Below are 23,112 nucleotides of genomic sequence, written 5' to 3'. Positions count from 1 at the left end.
ACCCGTTTACCAAGAAATTTTGGAGCACTTCATGCTTCCTTCTGCTGACCAGCTTTTTAAAGATGCTGATTTCATTTTCCAGCAGGATTTGGCACCTGCCCACACTGCCAAAAGCACCAAAAGTTGGTTAAATGACCATGGTGTTGGTGTGCTTGACTGGCCAGTAAACTCACCAGACCTGAACCCCATAGAGAATCTATGGGGTATTGTCAAGAGGAAAATGAGAAACAAGAGACCAAAAAATGCAGATGAGCTGAAGGCCACTGTCAAAGATACCTGGGCTTCCATACCACCTCAGCAGTGCCACAAACTGATCACCTCCATGCCACGCCGAATTGAGGCAGTAATTAAAGCAAAAGGAGCCCCTACCAAGTATTGAGTACATATACAGTAAATGAACATACTTTCCAGAAGGCCAACAATTCACTAAAAATGTTTTTTTTATTGGTGTTATGATGTATTCTAATTTTTTGAGATAGTGAATTGGTGGGTTTTTGTTAAATGTGAGCCAAAATCATCACAATTAAAAGAACAAAAGACTTAAACTACTTCAGTCTGTGTGCATTGAATTTATTTAATACACGAGTTTCACAATTTGAGTTGAATTACTGAAATAAATGAACTTTTCCACGATATTCTAATTTATTGAGATGCAGCTGTATGTAAAACAGAATCAATACTTAACCACCACTATTACCGGCCCCCCTCTCGAGTGGTCACACATGATTATACACTTGGCTGCATCGCGAGTACCACAAAATGACTTACTCATTCCATTTACTTTATGAAGGACATTGCTTGCTGTGGGCATGTAAATATTTTGCGGCCATCCTTAGTATCTATTATCAATTTGGCCATGAACATCAGTGCAAAAGCGACCTTCCATTGATGTAAGAGTTTCTTGCATTCCTTGAATCCATCATGTTTCTCTCGTCGAATTCGCAAAGTCTGGGAACAAGAAAATGCTGTGGTTCTTCCAAGAAAGCCTTCCTTTACTCCTCACCTCACGTAACACGAGATCTTTATTGGACGATCACAGAAATTTGGCCAGAATTGATAGTCTCCCTCCGCGGTTCTTCGAGCCGGAACTCTGTGAGCTCGCTCGATTTCCAGCGTATGGCCTGTTATGTCAAGCAGACTCGGGAAGAGCCCATCTAGGAATTTCACCATATCTCGGCCTTCTTCGTCCTCAGGAATTCCAACAATTTGTACGTTGTTTCACCGGTTACGATTCTCCAAGTCTTCCAACTTTTCCCAGATGCACTCCAAATCTGCCTTGGTCATTCGCAGGTTAGCAGCTAATTCCCTCTCCGATGACTCCAGATAATCTATCCGTTTCTCGACATCCCCCACTCTTGTAACCATCTCAGTGAATTTAGTCTCCATGGCAGTGATCGATCGACGTATTACAGCAAGATCCTCCAAGTCAGCAACGACCTTCTTCAGCATTGCCAACATGTTCATCAATTCACACTGAATTTCCTTCACCATCCAAATTGACTCCCGGGCTTTTGGCCTGCTGCTCAGGGGCTTCAGCTTGAGCACATAAGTCTCTTTTAATGTATCCAGAGCCCAAGGATTTTGAATTCTTTGACATATCGTCTTCCTAGAACAGTTAAGAATCAAGGTGTATCGAATCTCACCGGTTTATGACACAAAAAGTATTAAAACTAGCAAAGTGTGCAGAGCTCACCATTCACACGTCCGAACCTCGCATGGTGCCACGCAACCGTCCGCAGCCTTATTGTTATGCATCATCTTGAATGGCAGAATAACACATTTCACTTATTGTTATAAACTCAGCAAAAAAGAAACGTCCCTTTTTCAGGACACTGTGATTTAAAGATAATTTTGATTTTTATTGTAAAGGGTTTAAACAATGTTTTCCATCCTTGTTCAATGAATCATAATTAATGAACATGCACCTGTGGAATGGTCATTAAGGCACTAACAGCTTACAGACGGTAGGCAATTAAAGTCACAGTTATAAAAACTGAGGACACTAAAGAGACCTTTCTACTGACTCTGGAAAAACACCGAAAGAAAGATGCCCAGGGTCCCTGCTCATCTGCGTGAATGTGCCTTAGGCATGCTGCATGGAGGCATGAGGACTGCAGATGTGGCCAGGGCAATACATTAGAGACCTCTAAGACAGCGCTACAGGGAGACAGGAAGGACAGCTGATCGTCCTCGCAGTGGCAGACCACGTGTAACAACACCTGCACAGAATCGGTACATCCGAATATCACACACGTGGGACAGGTCCAGATGGCAACAACAACTTCCCAAGTTACACCAGGAATGCACAATACACCTCCAGCAGTGCTCAGACTGTCCGCAATAGGCTGAGAGAGGCTGGACTGAGGGCTTGTAGGCCTGTTGTAAGGCAGGTCCTTACCAGACATCACCAGCAACAACGCCTATGGGCGCAAACCCACCTTCGCTGGACCAGGCAGGACTGGCAAAAAGTGCTCTTCACTGATGAGTCATGGTTTTGTCTCACCAGGGGTGATGGTCAGACTCGCGTTTATCGTCGAAGGAATGGGCATTACACCGAGGCCTGTACTCTGGAGCGGGATCGATTTGGAGGTGGAGGGTCCGTCATGGTCTGGGGCGGTGTGTCACAGCATCATCGGACTGAGCTTGTTGTCATTGCAGGCAATCTCAACACTGTGCATTACAGAGAAGACATCCTCCTCCCTCACATGGTACCCTTCCTGCAGGCTCATCTTAACATGACCCTCCAGCATGACGATGCCACCAGCCATACTGCTCATTCTGATTTCCTGCAAGACAGGAATGTCAGTGTTCTGCCATGGCCAGCGAAGAGCCCAAATCTCAATCCCATTGAGCACGTCTGGGACCTGTTGGATCGGAGGGTGAGGGCTAGGGCCATTCCCCCCAGAAATGTCCGGGAACTTGCAAGTGCCTTGGTGGAAGAGTGGGGTAACATCTCACAGCAAGAACTGGCAAATCTGGTGCAGTCCATTAGGTGGAGATGCACTGCAGTACTTAGTATCTGATGTGGCCACCAGCTGCATTAACTGTTAGACATAATAACAATTAAGCAAGCTGTCTGCTACAATTTACTGTGTATTAAAGTACATTATATATATATATATATATATATATATATATATATATATATATATATATATATATATATATCTCACACATACACATACATACATATATACACACTTTAATACACAGTAAATTGTAGCAGAGAGCTTGCTTCATATATTCAGTACATCAACAGTTTAAGGGCTCACTTTATCTGTGTCCTTCTTTATCATTTACAGTGCATTAGGAAAGTATTTAGAACCCTTCAATGTTTTCAAATTTTTTTGTTGCAGCCTTATGCTAAGCTTCGTCTCTCCCCCTGCTTCTAAACACCCCCCCCCCCATCCTGTTCTGAGTCCCCGGAGGTGGGGAGAAGCCCCACCCAAACCCTTTCCCCAATCTAGGGGGTCCTTCCCCGTGTCTGTGTCCCCTACTTCTCCGGTCTCTCTCCGCTCTCCTCCCCAGGTTGAGGGGACCGCCCCTACAAGTGAGGTAGGGAAGCCTGGGCTGGTCTGTTGGGGCTGCGGGGAAGCCAGGCACTTCCAGGATCAGTGCCCGGTGATGGAGGTGTGACACTGGTCTGGATCCCTGATGCTCCGAGGGCCACCCCTAAGACCAGGGCCATCTACGTTTGCTCCGCATCAAGATGACGCAAGAGAGGGAATTTCCATCCTCAGGGGGTTCCCTGGGGGGATTTCCCTCTGGAGCAGTCGCGTGACGAGTCCCTTAAACATGCGTTTGACCAAGTGAGAGTCAGAGTCATCGATGGTCAAAAGCTCCAGCCTGGCGTTGCACTCATGTACCCATATTTTTAGATTATTAAATATTAGATCGGTTGTATCGAGTGACGCAAGATACTCAAACAAAAGAAAATACAACCCAGTTATTAGTACCGAAGATCCGTTGGGAAACCCTCTTCCAGGCAGCTCACTATAATCCAATGGCTGGCCATATAGGTAATGAGAAAACGCTGAACCGAATAATGGCCCGTTTTTTTTTTTTTGGCTGGGCATTCACGGGAAATACACAAGTGGTGGCGGTGTGCCGTGAATGTCAGTTGGTGAATCCACCGGCCACCCCAAAAGCGCCACTGCGCCCTCTGCCGCTGATGGAGGTCCCCTTCGAGAGAATTGGCATGGACCTTGTCGGGCCATTAGAACAGACCACACACGGGCATTGCTTTGTATTAGTTCTGATGGATATCCGGAAGCAGTGCCCCCTGCGCAACTTCTCAGCACGTAGTGTTGTGGAGGCACTCTTCAGAATAACCTCCCGAGTGGGGATTCCAAAAGAAATCCTCACTGATCAAGGCACTACCTTTATGTCACGAACACTACGTGAACTATACAAATTATTTATTAAATCGATTCGCACCAGTGTTTATCACCCACAAACAGATGGGTTGGTGGAACGATTTAATAAAACCTTAAAAAAAATGTTTCGTAAGTTCATACACGAGGACGTTAGGAATTGGAATAAGTGGCTCGAACCCGTTATTTGCAGTGCGAAAGGTCTCGCAAGCCTCCTCTGGGTTTTCCCCATTCGAGCTACTGTATGGGCGTCGGCTGCGTAGCGCGTTCAACGTCATACGGGAAGCTTGGGAGGAGGGACCTTCAAACAGTAAAAATTAAATTCAGTACATTCTTGACCTTAGAGCAAAACTCCACACTTTGGGTCGATTAACACCGGAGAATTTGCTCCAAGCTCAGGAAAGTCAAAGCAGGCTGTATGACAGGGGCACTCAACTATGGGAATTCACAACGGGAGATAAAGTGCTTGTATTACTGCCCAACTCAAGCTCTATTAATTACTCACTAAGTGGCAAGGGCCCTTTGAGGTCACACGGCGAGTCAGAAATCTCGATTATGAGGTTAAGCAAACGGATAGGGGTGGAGCACAACAAGTTTACCATCTCAACCTCCTAAAATCATGGAGGGAGGCGGTCCCTGTGGCCTTAGCGATGGCAGTCCCCGAGAGGGCGGAGTCTGGGCTGGAGGTGACTCTCAAACCAAATTCATTCACCCCGGTCCCGTGTGGAGACTACCTCTCACCGTCGCAGCTCACAGATGTGGCCAAGTTGCAATCGGAATTGCGGCCTCTCCCCAGTTGCACAAACCTCATATGAGCACCACATCGAGACCACCCCGGGGGTGGTGGTTCATAGCCACCTCTATCGCCTTCCTGAACACAAAAAAGGCCATAAAGAAAGAATTAGAGGCGATGCTTGATATGGGTGTAATAGAAGAGTCGCAGAGCGATTGGGCCAGCCTCGTGGTTCTGGTACCTAAGTGTGACAGGACGGTCTGGTTCTGTGTATACTGCGACACTGGACTTAAAGGGTTATTGGCAGATCCCTTTAACTCCAATCTCACGAGGTTTGTTTGGGGCCCCACTTATGTTTCAGCGTCTCATGGACAAAATTCTCAGACCCCATACAGTATATGCCGCTGCATATTCAGATGATATTATTCTCTATAGCAATGACTGGCAGCGGCACATGCAACATCTGAGAGCTGTCCCGAGGTCGCTGTTGGGCGGGTGGAAGTTCGGTCTCTGGGGTTCCACTTGGGCCATGGGCAGGTGTGTCCTCACGTTAACAAAACCGCAGTGAACGCGGTCTGTCCAAGGCCCAAGACCAAAAAGGAGGAGAGACAGTTTCTAAGGCTTGCTGGCTACTACCGAATGTTTGTTCCTTGTTACTCTGACGTCACCAGCCCGTTGACTGATCTTATTAGAAAGGGGGCCCCCGATCTGGCCCAGTGGATGGAGTTGTGCCAACAGGCTTTCCTAAAAATAAAATCCACGCTTTGTGGGGGGCCGCTTTTGCATGTTCCTAATTTCTCTCTCCCCTTTATTTTGCAGACAGATGCATCTGACAGGGGGCTGGGGGCAGTACTCTCGCAGGAGGTGGAGGGGGAGGAGCAACTGGTGCTGTACATTAGTCGTAAGCTCTCGCTGAGAGAGAATAAGTACAGCATCGTGGAGAAGGAGTGTCTGACGATTAAGTGGGCCGTCCTCACTCTCTGCTACTACCTGCTGGAGCGGGCCTTCACCCTCTGTTCAGATCACACCCCTCTCCAGTGGCTCCACCACATGAATGACACCAATGCACAGATCACCCGTTGGTACCTGGCACTTCAGCCGTTCAAAGGTGATCCACAGACCAGGAGCGCAGATGGCTGGGGTTGACTTTCTCTCCAGAAATTGGTGGGGGAGTTGGCAGGTCGGATGTTGCCCTGGCCCGAGACGGAAGGTGGGGATATGTGGTGATGGGGGCGTAGTCTGCAGGAGAGAGAGCGAGCTGTAAGGCTCATCACCTGGGTTGTCATTATCTCTAACACATGTTTCTTGTTGTAGTGATGGCAGAGGGAGACATAAAAAGGCGCACAAGGCATCAGAGTGACAGAGAGAGACCAGAGAGAGAGACTGTACCTGTGTGTGCTCAATAGAAGCTCGTTTGTGTGTGAGTGACTACTTTGCCACTGAGTGCCTTTTTATGTTTTATGAACAACACTGAAGAGTAATAAACACTCACGATGACAGTTTGCTGCCTCATGACTCTTTCATTACCCAAACAACAAACCTTCTACACTCGGTTTGGCTTGGCGGCCAGGGCGGCCAGCCCTTGGAAGAGTCCTGGTTGTTCGAAACTTCTTCCATTTAAGAATTATGGAGGCCACTGTGTTCTTGGGAACCTTAAATGCAGCCGGAATTTTTTTGTAGCCTTCCCCAGATCTGTGCCTCGACACAATCCTATCTTTGAGCTCTGCAGGCAGTTCCTTTGACCTCATGGCTTGGTTTTTGCTCCGATATACATTTTCAGCTGTGAAACCTTATATAGACAGGTGTGTGCCTTTCCAAGTCATGTCCAATCACTTGAATTTGCCACAGATGGACTCCAATAAAAGTGTAGAAACATCTCAAAGATGATCCAGAGAACTGAGCTAAATTTCAAGTATCATAGCAAAGGGTCTAAATACTTATGTCAATGTGATATTTCAGTTTTTTCTTTTTAATAAATTGGCAAAGTTACCAAAACATTTTGTTTTGTCATTATGGGGTATGGAGTGTAGACTGATGTGAAAATAATAATAATAATTTCAAGCATTTTAGCATAAGGCTGCAACATAACAAAATGTGAAAAAATGAAGGGGTCTGAATACTTTCTGAATGCACTGTATATCATAACTTAATGATTTAGCTATTTAGCAATTTTAGTGACTGGACAGCCAACATTTAAGTTTAAATAACAACAACATAAAAGTATAAATTTTTAGAGACTTACGTTAGCTCTGCGATTTGATTGTTCACTTTATGAACTAATGCACGTTTTAACCCATTTGGGCCAGCTCAAGCAATGTCAATACTAATTAATGCAAATTGTTTATGCATTTGGACCCTCTAAAGTGTCAAGCTTTGGACCCACTCAGGACCCCCTCCCCCGTCGCTCCTGATCCGCTGCCTGCAAAAACCGAGACAGTACGCAACAGCCAAAGATGTCTGTTTAGCGCATGTTTACATAAACCAATAATAAAAACCAGGCAGACGGTAATTTCCTACTCATCATAAATAAATTGCTTTGATAAAAAATGTCTGCAAAATGAATCTATGCAAATGCTATTTCTCCAGAGGGACAAACCCATTGATATGTTTGGCCCCAACTTCCTGTTAATGAGGAAATGTGTCAACTAGGGGTGTGCAGCGAAGCCATAATCTGTATTTGTATCTATATCTGTCTCTGTATTCAGATAGAACTGGGTGTGGGCGGGGCTTAAACTGGAAGCGTGTCAAAACTAAATGAAATGCCCATTTTTAAATGTTACTCTTACTTTTATAGTTTCTATTAATAAAATATTCCTTGTATATGCCTTTTCATAATAATAGCCTAATAATAATAATAATAATAAATAATAATTATTATTATTATTATTTTATACAACTAGTATTTTAAAAAAATATATTATTATTTTTTTCTTACCAGATGACACTGAGTTTGTAGGCTACATTAACTGTGGAATATGTTGTTAACTGGTTTCTCCTGGTATTTCTGATATTAATCTACATGAAACAGAATTTTCATTTGTCTGTGCAAGTATAACAACATAGGTATAGTATAGCAAGTATAACTCCTTCTGAAGGCAGGAGGTGTCAAGCAAAATGTGAAATGTCAAGCACACATTTAGCAGTGAATAATAAATACAAATTCAAACATTAAAAGAAATGAAAATAAAATCAATATACAAACAGGTAAAAGTCCCATAAATTTATCAGGAATTTTTACGATAAGACCATTATTTAGTTAATAGTAATAATATTAAATATAAGTAATAATGTTAAATTTATATAGCGACCAGAGGTAGCACAGTTTAAAGAAGAAGAAATAAAAAATAAAAAAAGAGCATGTTTCTGTTTCTTTGTTTTACATAAGGAGGAATATTCCTAATAGATGAATAGGCTACTCTATGGAGCATTTAAACCTTTATGGAGAATTGTAACTTTTTTTTTTTCGGACTAAAGTCTTAACCAGATAATTTCCTTAATCGCTGATGTGGACATAAATGTGGTCAACTTTAAAAGACGGATAGACAGGCTCCGACGTGAAATCATCATTTCAGGTCAGGAATTTAACATCGCGCACAGGTTTAGGCTATAAATGAATACATGGGAATCATGTGTGAATCGTGTGATACATTAACAAACATTTCAAGAAGTGGAAAGTGTATATGATGTCGTATCTTAATGTTACACTTGATAAGCTTCAGATGCACACAATTAACAGAGACTGCAAACAAAGTTTAGACGGTGCCCATCCAATTTGAAATCACAATGTGCGCATTTTCATTCAAAAGGTTTACACTTTAGAAATATTGTCTGCACAGATTCATATATTCTTTGTAATTTTGTATATGTTTATTTAAAATATCGCTTTATCCTTGTTCCTCTTGGATAATCAGTCACACGAATATTTTTTATATTATTCGGATTAATCCGTTTTTAAATCATTATTCGTGTCTTTCCGAATAAGGTATTCAGTTTCGGGCACATCCCTAGCGTCAACACAGGAGAAAACTGTACTCATCAAGACTTTTCATGGGGTCTTTAAACTTTGCTGCATAACTTGTCCTGCACCGTTTGAACATGAATGATAGCTCATTGTGTTGAGGAGAAGTGTGCTATTACTTTTCCAAGCAATCAGACATAAGATTTTTGCCTGCTGGACAATAAAACAGGTGGAAAAAAATTCCATAGATTAACACTGAAGGAAGGACCTGAGCCATCTCTAGAAACCAGAATATTATAGAGACTAGGGATGTGCCAAGGTGGTCAACTAATCAACTAGTCAATTGTTGGTGGGGTCGATTACTTACATTAAAATTTGTAGTGGTGGTGGTTTTAATGGGGGACACATTTCTCAAAATAATTGAGAACTTCGTTTTTTGCATGATGATAACTTGCTGTGCTTAAAAGTAACAGTTCTGTCTGACATTTCTTCAACAAATAGTTGCAGTAAAAAAGGTTCAAACTACTTGATGTCGTGAACAAGATGTGTACCTGCAATATTATCTAGCAGTTCTGCACTTTTGAATGCCCAGCGAGAATCGTCCTGAAGCACTTCGGTTACATTGAACTGTGTTCATTCTGCATTCAAAATGTTTTTCCATAACCTCATATTAACTAAGACAATAGTTTATTTGCACTTCTATAAAAAATTTGAAAAGGTGATTAAGCTCTTTAAAAACTATGAAGAAATGCTGATTTGTCACAGCACCTAAAATACACAATTTCCCTATAAAGTGCTTATTTTAGTGCTTTCCCTTAAAAAAAATCCACTTATCACATTTACAGTGGTTTTATATGTTTTAAAGTTATGACAATTTTTGCACTGGTGGGGACATTTATATATATGTTTATATATGTATGTACAGTATAGCCTACTTTAATACACCGTAAATTGTAGAATACAGCTTGCTTCATACATTCAGCTCAGCAACAATTGAAGGGCTCACTTTATCATTCATATTATAAATTTATGATTTAGCTGTGCTCCAATGCTCCACGCATTGGCTGGTCTCTATAAGCCAGTGTTGTAACAAACTTAATTTCTAGATATTATCACAAGTTATGCATTGAATATATGCAGTATTTAGAATTTTTTTTTTAATCAGTTTTTTTTTTTTTTGACAGATTTTGCAATGATGCTCCAATATGCAGTCAAACCTGACCATGCTGCCACAGTCAAATCTGATTGTGCTACAAAGAAAAGACAGAGTAATTATTATGTTACCAGTAATTTATTTTAAACATAAACATCAAAATTCCACCATAAACTTTGTCAAACAGGGGTCAGACAAATCCTGTCTACACTTGTGAGGACCAAATGTCCTCAGTGTAAAAACAATAAAAAAAAAAATTATGTGCACATGTTTGTGTGATGGTAGGTTTAGGTTTAGGGGTAGAGTTTGGAAATAGAAAATATCATTAGCCTGATATGAAATCAGTGGAAGTCAATGAGAGATCATTAATAAAATAAAAAACCCTGTATGTGTGTGTGGGTGTGCGTGCGTGTGTTTTCTGCATTGTGTCTGATTTATTGATTTTTATGTGACAAATGAAAAAAAAAACTCTGTATTTTAGTATGTCCTATAGCAGATAAATTTTGACCCGAACACCAGAAGTGTCACTTTTTTTTTTTACTACCATTTTTTGGTGTTTTTAAATAGCTAGTGGAGGAAAAGTCACCAAGTCTTGTACCACTCAGATAAAAGATACCCTTTTTATTAAAGAAATAAAATCAAGGTGGGCAGCGTGACGCCATGCGAGGATCGGACGTGTGAATAGCAAGCTCTGCGCACTTTGCTAGTTTTTCATTCTTTTTGTGTCATAAACTGGTGAGATTCGATACACCCTATTCCATAACTGTTCTGTGAGGTCAGTATGTCAAAGAATTCAAAATCCTCAAGCTCTGGAGACTTTAAAAGACGCTTATGTGCTCAAGCTGACATCCCTCACAGGGCCGCAGACCAGGGACACGGTTTGGACGGTGCAGCGGGAAAAATTCAGCGCCAACTGTCCAGCATGTCGGCAATGCTGGCGAAGGTCGTAGCAGACTTGGAGGATCTTGCTGTAATATGTCGATCAATCACTTCCATGGAGACAAAATTCACTGAGTTGGTTACAAGAATCAGGGACGTCGAGAAACGGAACGATTATCTGGAGTCATCGGAGAGGGAATTAGCTGCTAATCCATTAGCGACCAAAGTAGATTTGGAACGCATTTGGGAAAAACCGGAAGACCTTGTGAATTGTAATCGGCGAAACAACGTCCGAATTGTTGGCATTCCTGAGAACGAAGAAGGCCGAGATATGGTAAAATTCCTAGACGAGCTCTTCCCAAGTCTGCTCGACATAACAGGCCATAAGCTGGAAATTGAGCGAGCTCATGGGGCTCTGAGATCCACTGAGGGAGACAGGCCCCGATCAATTCTGGCCAAATTTCTGAGATCATCCGATAAGTATCTTGTGTTACGCGAGGCGAGGAGTAAAGGAAGGCTTTCTTGGAAGAACCACAGCATTTTCTTGTTCCCAGACTTTGTGAATTCAACAATAGAGAAACGTGATCGATTCAAGGAATGCAAGAAACTCTTACATCAACGGAAGGTCGCTTTTGCTCTGATGATTCCAGCCAAACTAAGAATAAATACTAAGGATGACCGCAACATTTTTACATGCCCACAGCAAGCGATGTCCTTCATAAAATCAATGGACTGAGGAAGTCATGGTGTGTTTCTCACATTGCAGCCAAGTGAGCTTGACTCACTGAACATTCACTTGACCATCCGAACAAGCTGTGCGCCTTTTTTTGTTTCTTTTTATGCTGGTTCCGCCTAGCGGCTGGAGTGTGTTTTGTGGAATAACACTCCTTCAAGAAACTTTTGCATTGACGGAGGGTCGCTTTGCACTGAAGTTCCCGGCCAGGTTGAGAATAGATGCTAAGGATTGCCAGAGAGTGTTTACTTGTCCCAACATGCGATATCCTTCATAGGGTCTAAGGAATGAGTGAGTCATTGTGTGGCGCTCGCTTTGCAGCCAAGTGGATCTGACTCACAGAACATTCACTTGACCGTCCGAGGAAACTGGGAGCCTGTTTTGTTTCTTTGTGCTGGTTCTGCCAAGCGGCTGGTGTTTGTTTTGTGGAATAACACCCCTTAGGGACAGTTGTGGATGAATCTGCACATTCCTTGTGTTTATGCCTCCTATTGGCTGGTGTTTGTTTTGTGGAGTATTTTTTGCAGGACATTGGAAGGACTAGGTCATCTGTTGCACTCACGAACAGCTGGCTCACTGAGCATTCGTTTGACTGTGTGAGGAAACTGAACAGATTTTGTGTGTGTGTGTGTGTGTGTGTGTGTGTGTGTGTGCTGGTTCTGCTAGCGGCTGGAGCATGTGGAACACACCTTCGATACAGTTTTGTGAATGAATCTACACGTTCTTTGTTTATTTTGCCTATTGGCTGGAGTTTGTTTTATAGATTATTTTCTGTTATGTAATTCTGTCTCACAAAATTTGTATAGAAGCACCGGACTTGAGCAATCCGACAGCAAAGTTGTCGCAGGGACACTCATAGGCGTACATGGACTGTTTGAGTTTAGAAGACGCTGGTTGGCGCTGTCGTGCGCGGGGTTAATGCGCACGTTTTTCTTTTTTCTTTTTCTTTTTTCTGGGGGATGTTCAGGGTTTGATTGTTGCACCAATGTTGGAATGTGGTCATTATAATTTTATTTTTGACACACAATCTATTATTTCTAACATGTCAAAATGTCAAATGTTAATATGAGTGGATTGTCTCTCTCCACGTGGAATGTGTTGGGGCACCCCATAAAAAGAAGGAAAGTTATTTATTTTCTTAATCGTAAGAAATATGATAGTGCTTCTTCAAGAAACGCATCTTTCCCCGCAGGAAGCTGAAAAATTCGGGAAGATATGGGGTGGACATGTTTTTTTTTTTTTAGTGCTGGCTCAAGTAAGAGCAAGGGAGTCATTACATTAAGTAAACATCTACAATTAAAATGTCTCAAACAGATTAAAGATAAATTAGGAAGTGTCATTATAGTTTTAGCAGAAATTCAGGGGCAAAGGTTGATTTTGGCTAATATTTACACACCTAACACTGACGATCAGGGCTTTTTTATAGATCTTGAAGGGATGTTGCAAACCGTTGACACCCCTTATGATATAATATTGGGAGGAGACTTTAATCTTTTGATGGACTCAGTTCTTGATCACAGTGAAGCAAAAGTGTGTAAGCCCCCTAGAGCAACAATGACGCTTCACAGGTTGTGTAAAAATCTTGGCTTTACAGATATTTGGAGACTTTTGAACCCATCTGGTAGGGACTATACATTTTTTTCATCAGTCCATAAGATTTATTCTAGAATAGATTTTTTCTAAATCCCTCATTTCATCTGTTGTTGATTGCTCAATTGGAAACATTTTAGCCTCAGATCACGCCCTGGTGTGTTTAGAGGTGTTGCAACATATGGAGAAAAAGAAGTCATATAGTTGGCACTTTAATGTATCCCTTTTGCAAAATCCTGATTTCCAAAAATGTTAAAGGCTGAACTCAATGTCTATATGGAGTCCAACTGGTCCTCAGTATCCTCTGTGGGTGTGGCTTGGGAGGCACTTCAGGCGGTTCTTAGGGGTCGGATCATACAGTATGCCTCATTCATAAAAAAAAAAAATCCAAAAGCACAAGAACTCGTGGAGTTGGAAGGAAATATTAAAAGTGCAGAGGCAGAGCTGAAGTGCCGGATGTCGTCTGATGGCCTCAGAGAACTGACCAAATTGAAATACAGATATAATACTATTTTGTCGCAGAACGTGGAGTTTTGGTTATTCAAGGCAAGACAGTCATACTTTAAGTCGGGGGACAAAGCAGGGAAGCTTTTGGCTAGAAATATAAAACAGAGAGAGTCTTTTTCTATCATTCCCTCAGTGAAATCTGCTGGTGGTGAAATATTTACCTTGGCCATTGATATTAATAATGCTTTTAAAGAATTCTATCTTAATCGTTATAGTTCCACGTCTTCGTCTACTGATGAAGATATTAGAAAATTTGTGGAACCATTAGAACTCCCTAAACTGACGAATGAGCAAAAAAATTCTCTTGATTCTGAGATAAGCTTGGAGGAGCTTGATGAGGTAATTAAAGCCCTGCCTACTGGCAAGACTCCAGGGCCAGATGGCTTTGCCGCTGAATTTTTTAGATCCTATGCTACAGAACTGGCCCCACTTTTGTTAGAAGTTTATACGGAATCATTAAAGAATAGAAAGCTTCCACCAGCCATGACACAAGTCTGGATCAGTCTGATTCTTAAAAAGGACAAAGATCCAAGTGAGTGTAAGAGTTATCGTCCAATTTCCCTGATCCAGCTAGATGTTAAAATACTGTCAAAAATTTTGATTAACCGATTAAGAATGACATCTCTTATACTTAAAGATCAGGTGGGGTTTTTTTGGGGCTGCAACTCTTCTGATAACATTAGGCGTCTCATCAGTATCATGTGGTCAGTGGCAAATGATCAGACTCCGGTTGCTGCCATCTCACTTGACGCCGAAAAGGCGTTTGATATGGTACAATGGGATAATCTTTTTACGATTTTGGAAATGTATGGGTTCGGGAATACTTTTATTGGATGGATTAAGTTACTTTATAGACACCCGGTAGCGGCGGTACAAACAAATGGATTAATTTCAGATTATTTTACTCTGGACAGGGGCACCCGGCAGGGTTGCCCTCTTTCCCCATTATTGTTCTGTCTTGCCAGCAAATTTGTGTGATTTAGTAAGAGTTGATTTTGACCCTTTAATAAAAAGGTTTGAGCAATGTGGGCAGGTGGGCTTCATTACATTTATCTATGATTGGGAAGGTTAATATTATTAAAATTAATTGTATTCCAAAATTCAATTACCTGCTACAATCTCTCCCTATAGATGTCCCCCTCTCTTACTTAAAGCACTCTGATAGCATAGCGAAGTCCTTCATTTGGAATGGTAAACATCCCAGATTACTTTTCAGTAAGTTGCATAGGCCGATTGACAAAGGTGGGCTAGGCCTACCCAAGATTTTGTTTTATTATTAAGCATTCGGTCACAGACATTTGGCTCATTGGTCGCTTCCACCTGAGAGAGCCCCCCCCTGGTTTTGTATTGAACAGGAAGTTCTTGCCCCATTTTGCCATTGCAAAGCCTATCAAATTAACCGGAGAAGCTATGTTACACCCCGTTATCTCGCATTTGCACGCGGCATGGACAAAGGTGTCCAGAGTGTTTCATTCAGACATTTATTTAAATGTTGCTTGGAGCAAGTCCCCTTTCTCCTGGACAGAGTGGAATGTGAGAGAGGTTAATACGCTCAGTGACCTATATGAAAGTGGAGTGTTGAGATCCTTTGAAAATATGTTTCAACATTTTGGGAATCCCAGGTCTCAATTCTTTAGGTATTTACAGCTGCACCACCTGCTCTGTACTATTTTTGGGAGCAGCACCCTAAAGCAGCAGATACTCTGGGAGTGGTGATTACTGTTTTTGGAAAAGGTCATGAGGCATCAGTGTATTATTCCCTGCTAATTCAGAGTCTGGGGGACGGAGCTTCAACTTCTCTCAAGGGATTATGGGAGAAAGATTTAAACTTGGTATTGGAGGAGGGAGTGTGGGCTAGGACTCTAAAAAACATCAAGTCTACATCTAGAGATGCAAGGGTGCACCTTATGCAATTTAAGATTTTACATAGATTCTATTGGACCCTATAGGCTTGGTCTTAAAAGATACACCCACCTGCTAGCAATGCCAATCAGAAGATGGGGACACAACCCATGTTATTTGGTGGTGTATTAAGACCGAGAATTTTGGTTGAGGGTTCAGAGTTTTAGGTGTGAAGTATTGGGCACTCAAATTTCATTTTGCCCCAGACTTTTAGGCAATGGGGCGGTCATTAATATAGGGGATAAATATATAAATTGGGTCCTAGCCAGTGTTATGATCTTAGGGGATGGAAGTCAGCTGGAGCACCCTCATTTCAAGAGTGGTGCACAGAGATCGGTAGGGTGGCGGCATTTGAAATGTCATATAAAAACTAGGCAACCTGGTGTTGTTTGATAAAAAGTGGGGCAGCTATTTGGCCTTTTTGGAAGGCTCTCGGGGAGGGGCAGTGAAGAGAGATTTATAGTTTTAAATGTGAACATGATTTTTTTTCTCTCAAAAAAATAAAATAAAGTTGTGTTTATATTTTATGTGTAGCAGGTTTGACCACAGTGACATTTGTTGAGGGTTAGGGTGGGGAATTGGTGGGGGATAGTGGTTGATTCTGTTCATTTATATTTTTTTGTTTTGTATTCATACAACCAATGGTTGACTGGAGAGTTTTCTGGAATCTGTTTGAAAACAGTGATTATTTTTGCAATCCTGTTTGGAGACACTAGTAGCACAGAAATGACATACATCAGATGTGAGGTGAAAATTTAATGGTTTCTAATTAAAAAGGTTCCAAAAACAGCATTTAGTATGGATTAGAAATCCAATACAGGTGTCAAGCCCCTTGCCATAAAAAGTAGCTTAAAGTTTCTGTGAAAATATAAAGCATCACATTAGCATTAATTATATATTACCTGTTTGAAAGCACGCTCCGTCTGCACTGAGACCGTAGAGTGTGTGCGATGCTCCTCTAGCACACAGATCGCACAAATACACTTCTGATCTGAACGACAATAAACCTCCAACAGCCGGCCATGTTCCTGGCAAGTGCGACCTCGCAGGGCTTCCTGCGGATCTAGTAGCCGATGAGATGCATAGAATGATGTCTGTCGATGTGGTAGCACATGAATCTCACAGTATGACGCAGTGCAAGTAAGACAAGAACTTACGGCTTTCTCTTTCTTGCCACTGCAGACGTCACATAAAATCAGCTGCTTGGCATTAGCAGGTAAAGTTCCGCTAATAACTGCTTTCTGCCGTGGCTTCACTTGAGGAGGACCACCGTAGCGCATTTCTTTGTATTTTTGGGCAATGTGGGCAAACACGCGGTTTATGCTCAATTCAGGTCGTTCTTCAAATGGCCGCTTGCACAGCGGACAGGTGCAAAGTGAGCTGGAAGCCCAGTACCCACCAATACAGCTCTGGCAGAAGTTGTGGCCGCATGGCGTGGAGACAGGCTCATTGAAGAGATCCAAGCAGATGGAACAAGTGAGCTCCTGTTCAGAGAAGAGCTCGCTGTCAAACTCTGCCATCTGAAGCTTCCACAGCCTAGAAGACATCAAATACCTAATTGATTATATAGAATGGAAACTAAACCATTTAATGGCCTTAAATCAAAATAGCTGTCAGTTCACCACACTACCCTGCTGAAAAGACCTGCTTACCCAGCATGCAATTCCCATGCTCTTATTCACCTTATGTGCCAGAGAAATTAGCGAAAAAATGTTATTCTTGAAAAATTTGTATTTTGTCTAGCGTTTTCTAAATAGATATCTATGGTGTTGATATCAAAGTGTTATAAGCTAGCGAAGCATATTTACAGGTTATAGAGTTGCCAGAAGTTATGAGTAGTTTAATGTTCAGGGGATGTCTTAACAACTGGAGGCAAAGGGAGTAGATTTTAACTTCATTGCTCATTGCTTTTAAACTTCATTCATAAATACACAAGATCCTACGTATGCTCATGAAACTCCAAGAGACAACACAAAGTCATTAAAAATATCTCTGTACGGCACCTCTGTCCATCTTTTCTTCATTCCCCCATTGTGTAATGGTTTAGGTGAGCAGATTTTTTTGAGTGTTAAATCGTAATGGGGGTGCTAATATATTCATACATACACGTACACTCACACAAACACAAAAGTGAAAGTATACATTTTATTCTATATTCCGTTTACAACAATTTTATTCACATTTAAGACTTTCAAAAAATGTGAGGTGACAAATACATTTTAAAAAGTACAAATGTAATTTATTTTAATGTTATGAACTTGCATGTCAAATAATATGAGCCGTCACTGTTTTAAAGTTCATGTCATCTGCATATTTTAACACAAATTATTAACAAGTGGTTCAACATTTTGGGATTCCCAGGTCTCAATTCTTTAGGTATTTACAGCTGCGCCACCTATTCTATACTATTTTTGGGAGTAGCATACACCCCTCTAAAGCGGCAGATACTCTGGGAGTGGTGATTACTGCTTTTGAAAAAGGTCATGAGGCATCAGTGTATTATTCCCTGCTAATTCAGAGTCTGGGGGATGGAGCTTCAACTTTTCTCAAGAGATTATGGGAGAAAGATTTAAATTTGGTACTGGAGGAGGGAGTGTGGGCTAGGATTCTAGTTGAAACTTTAAAAATTAAGCAGAATTACACGTAATACAATAAAACCTTTGTATCATGAAAAAGTGTAGTGTGTCATAGCTGTCTGAATGTGATCTGCAAATTTACCTCCGTAATTGTCGGAAAAACGAACACAGTAACAGCAAAACACCTCACTAGCAATTTCACATAATAGAGGGGTGGTGTAGACTCACACCATCAACTCTTACTAGTGAAAAATACTTTGTGCTCCTACACGTAATTAATTTTGAAGAAGTTTTATTTATATAGTGCCTATAGGTGCTGATCTAGCTGGTGGACCAGCATAGCCATGTTGTTCACCAGCAAAACTTAGCTGGTTGACCAGTATGGTTTTTCTGGTAATACTGGTTAACCAAGGAAGTCTTGCTGGTTAAGCTAGTCAAAAAGCCTTGTTCGAACACTAGAAGCACACCCGAGGGGTATTCTTTGATGAACAGTTTACCTACCTTAACATTATCCCTTGAACTCTGGGTTTAGTTCACTCAACCCTAAATTTGAAATTCAGAGTTTATGCACGTTCACGGTACAAGGCTGCATCCATAATCACATACTGTCATTGTATGTACACCATTTAATGAAGAACATATTTTTCAACTGGTAAAAAAGTGTGTTTTATAGGTATGCAGGTGAGTAGTATGAATATATTCCCAGACATACTTCATCCGGGAATTTGGAGATTGTCCCATGACAGCAATATATGCAGTAATAGCAACAGCCTGTCTAAACAAAATTTGCTCTGGTTTTGTTAAACAAGGATGTTACAACCCCAAACTCATCTAGGGGTGTTGGGGAGCAGCATTAAATTACATTAAAAATAATTGATGTGCTAGATAACAAATTACACGAACAAGGGAAATAGTGTTTACGTAAGTGATTTATTATACAAGTGCTATGTGCAAGGTGAGCAAGTGGTAAGTGGAATACACACACACACACACACACACAACACTATTTATAATACCCGATAATACCAGGAAACAGGAAGGGGGAAAAACGGACGCGAGCGGTGCCAAACAAATGAAATAAGCAAAACAAAATCCACTCTAACTATTTCTATACCTCTAAACTGACTAGAAACAATAAAGACAAAAGAAAAGATCTTCAGTGTCCAAGATGCCCTAATTAAACTACTCTTCCTAGCCAAAACATACAGAGAATGGCACTCACTGCTAACTTAATGTGTTTATACAATTGTAAAAACACCTACATGTACGTCACATGACCTTCTTACCTGTCCGCTTTCGCCAGTATCACGCTAACAAGCAAAATGATGAAATCAAATAACCACGAATAACAATAACTAATAGGGAAAACAAAACAGAGAACACAAAATGGACAGGTTAACTACAGACAATCGACCAACGTATAACGCAGCCAAAACTCTCTCTCACAACTTCCTCTAAACTCTCCAACTCCAAACGTCCTCTCAAACCCAAAACTTCCTCCCGAATGTGTTTGGGGCAGTGTTGCCAACTACATTCAATGAAAAGTAGCTAAAGTCTGCTCAAAAAGTCACTAAATGTCGCTAGATGACGCCATGCATAATTAGCATAATCATGACGCCATCGCGTTGTATTTGCATTCTGCCTAGTGTCAGCCAGTTTCAGCCCTTTAAATCTGTTTGCTTCTCTACTACTCTCTGTGCTCACATACTGTATTTTAATACAGCCAAATTCCCAATAAAGCTGTTCTCATGTACATATTTGTTCTGTTTCTGTTGTCAGACAATGGAACGAGTATGAAATAGTGACTGAAATGCCACCCATTAAGACTACGTTAACCAGTAGTCACTTCCAAGCAATTTCCAAGTTGCTGCTCTGCACTGCTAAAATCCTGATTTTATAACATAAGTTAATATACACTATATGCCAAAAGTATTCGCTCACCCATCCAAATAATTGAATTCAGGTGTTCCAATCACTTCCATGGCCACAGGTGTATAAAATGAAGCACCTAGGCATGCAGGCTGCTTCTACAAACATTTGTGAAGGAATGGGCCGCTCTCAGGAGCTCAGTGAATTCCAGCGTGGTACTGTGATAGGATGCCACCTGTGCAACAAGTCCAGTCGTGAAATTTCCTCGCTACTAAATATTCCACAGTCAACTGTCAGTGGTATTATAACAAAGTGGAAGCGATTGGGAATGACAGCAACTCAGCCACGAAGTGGTAGGCCACGTAAAATGACAGAGCGGGGTCAGCGGATGCCGAGGCGCATAATGCGCAGAGGTCGCCAACTTTCTGCAGAGTCAATCGCTACAGACCTCCAAAGTTCATGTGGCCTTCAGATTAGCTCAAGAACAGTGCGTAAAGAGCTTCATGGAATGGGTTTCCATGGCCGAGCAGCTGCATCAAAGCCATACATCACCAAGTGCAATGCAAAGCGTCGGATGCAGTGGTGTAAAGCACGCCGCCACTGGACTCTAGAGCAGTGGAGACGCGTTCTCTGGAGTGACGAATCACGCTTCTCCATCTGGCAATCTGATGGACGAGTCTGGGTTTGGCGGTTGCCAGGAGAACGGTACTTGTCTGACTGCATTGTGCCAACTGTGAAGTTTGGTGGAGGGGGGATTATGGTGTGGGGTTGTTTTTCAGGAGCTGGGCTTGGCCCCTTAGTTCCAGGGAAAGGAACTCTGAATGCTTCAGCATACCAAGAGATTTTGGACAATTCCATGCCCCCAACTTTGTGGGAACAGTTTGGGGATGGCCCTTTCCTGTTCCAACATGACTGCGCACCAGTGCACAAAGCAAGGTCCATACAGTGCATTCGGAAAGTATTCACAGCGCTTCACTTTTTCCATATTTTGTAATGTTACAGCCTTATTCCAAAATGGATTAAATTCATTATTTTCCTCAAAATTCTACAAACAATACCCCATAATGACAACATGAAAGAAGTTTTTGAAATCTTTGCAAATTTATTAAATAAAAAACGAAAAAAATCACATGTACATAAGTATTCACAGCCTTTGCTCAATACTTTGTTGAAGCACCTTTGGCACCAATTACAGCTTCAAGTCTTTTTGAGTATGATGCTACAAGCTTGGTTCCTGCCGCTGAAAAACATCCCCACAGCATGATGCTGCCACCACCATGCTTCACTGTAGGGATGGTATTGGCCAGGTGATGAGCGGTGCCTGGTTTCCTTCAGACATGACGCTTGCCATTCAGGCCGAAGATTTCAATATTTGTTTCATCAGACCAGAGAATTTTGTTTCTCATGGTCTGAGAGTCCTCCAGGCGGGCTGTCATGTGCCTTTTACTGAGGAGTGGCTTCCATCTGGCCACTCTACCATACAGGCCTGATTGGTGGAGTGCTGCAGAGATGGTTGTTCTTCTGGAAGGTTCTCCTCTCTCCACAGAGAAATGCTGGAGCTCTGTCAGAGTGACCATCGGGTTCTTGGTCACCTCCCTGACTAAGGCCCTTCTCCCCTGATTGCTCAGTTTGGCTGGGTGGCCAGCTCTAGGAAGGGTCCTGGTGGTTCCAAACTTCTTCCATTTACAGATGATGGAGGCCACTGTGCTCATTGGGACCTTCAGTGCTGCAGAAATTTTTCTGTACCCTTCGCCAGATCTGTGCCTTGATACAATCCTGTCTCGGAGGTCTACAGACAATTCCTTGGACTTCATGGCTTGGTTTGTGCTCTGACATGCACTGTAAACTGTGGGACCTTATATAGACAGGAGTGTGCCTTTCCAAATCATGTCCAATCAACTGAATTTATCACAGGTGGACTCCAATCAAGTTGTAGAAACATCGCAAGGATGATCAGTGGAAACGGGATGCACCTGAGCTCAATTTTGAGTGTCATGGCAAAGGCTGTGAATACTTATGTACATGTGATTTTTTTCATTTTTTATTTTTAATAAATTTGCAAAGATTTCAAACAAACTTCTTTCATGTTGTCATTATGTGGTATTGTTTGTAGAATTCTGAGGAAAATAATGAATTGTATCCATTTTGGAATAAGGCTGTAACATAAAAAAATGTGTAAAAAGTGAAGCACTGTGAATACTTTCCGGATGCACTGTAAAGACATGGATGAGCGAGTTTGGTGTGGAAGAACTTGACTGGCCTGCACAGAGTCCTGACCTCAACCCGATAGAGCACCTTTGGCATGAATTAGAGCGAAGACTGCGAGCCAGACCTTCTCGTCCAACATCAGTGTCTGACCTCACAAATACGCTTCTGGAAGAATGGTCAAAAATTCCCATAAAGACACTCCTAAACCTTGTGGAAAGCCTTCCCAGAAGAGTTGAAGCTGTTATAGCTGCAAAGGGTGGGCCGACATCATATTAAACCCTATGGATTAAGAATGGGATGTCACTTAAGTTCATATGCGTCTAAAGGCAGATGAGCGAATACTTTTGGCAATATAGTGTACGTTTAAATAGGATTTCAGTATGTTGGCTTTCTCAAGCCAACCTAATATAACTAGATAGTAAAGTTTGAAGACAAACTTTATGTTGGCTTGACAAAGCCTTGTCTGAAAGTTTAAAATAGTTGAAGAGTTGGAAGTTTGAAGGTCTTACTGTCAGACAGACAGAAGGAACATCATACAGATAAACAGCCAGCTGCAAGAAGTCCTATACAACCTTACCCCTACAAATTGGTTGCTAGGGTAACCCCATTTGGTTGCTAGGCAGTAACCAAG

At 41.8% G+C, this 23,112-nt stretch overlaps 1 protein-coding gene across 1 annotated transcript in view; it reads right to left on the bottom strand.

Moving 5' to 3' along the window:
* LOC127425141 (E3 ubiquitin-protein ligase TRIM7-like) overlaps positions 1-23,112 on the bottom strand; it is a 116,339-nt gene that overhangs the window by 74,518 nt on the left and 18,709 nt on the right. The window contains exon 2 of the mRNA XM_051670826.1: positions 16,731-17,364. Coding sequence (XP_051526786.1) covers positions 16,731-17,348 — 618 coding nt within the window. The 5' untranslated portion in view covers positions 17,349-17,364. The remainder of the gene's footprint in view (positions 1-16,730; positions 17,365-23,112) is intronic.

This window comes from Myxocyprinus asiaticus, chromosome 34 (genome assembly GCF_019703515.2).
Source record: "Myxocyprinus asiaticus isolate MX2 ecotype Aquarium Trade chromosome 34, UBuf_Myxa_2, whole genome shotgun sequence".
In the NCBI taxonomy this organism is placed as follows: domain Eukaryota; kingdom Metazoa; phylum Chordata; class Actinopteri; order Cypriniformes; family Catostomidae; genus Myxocyprinus; species Myxocyprinus asiaticus.
Note: the sequence above shows the minus strand (reverse complement) of the source record. Positions and strands in the feature narration are given on the sequence as shown.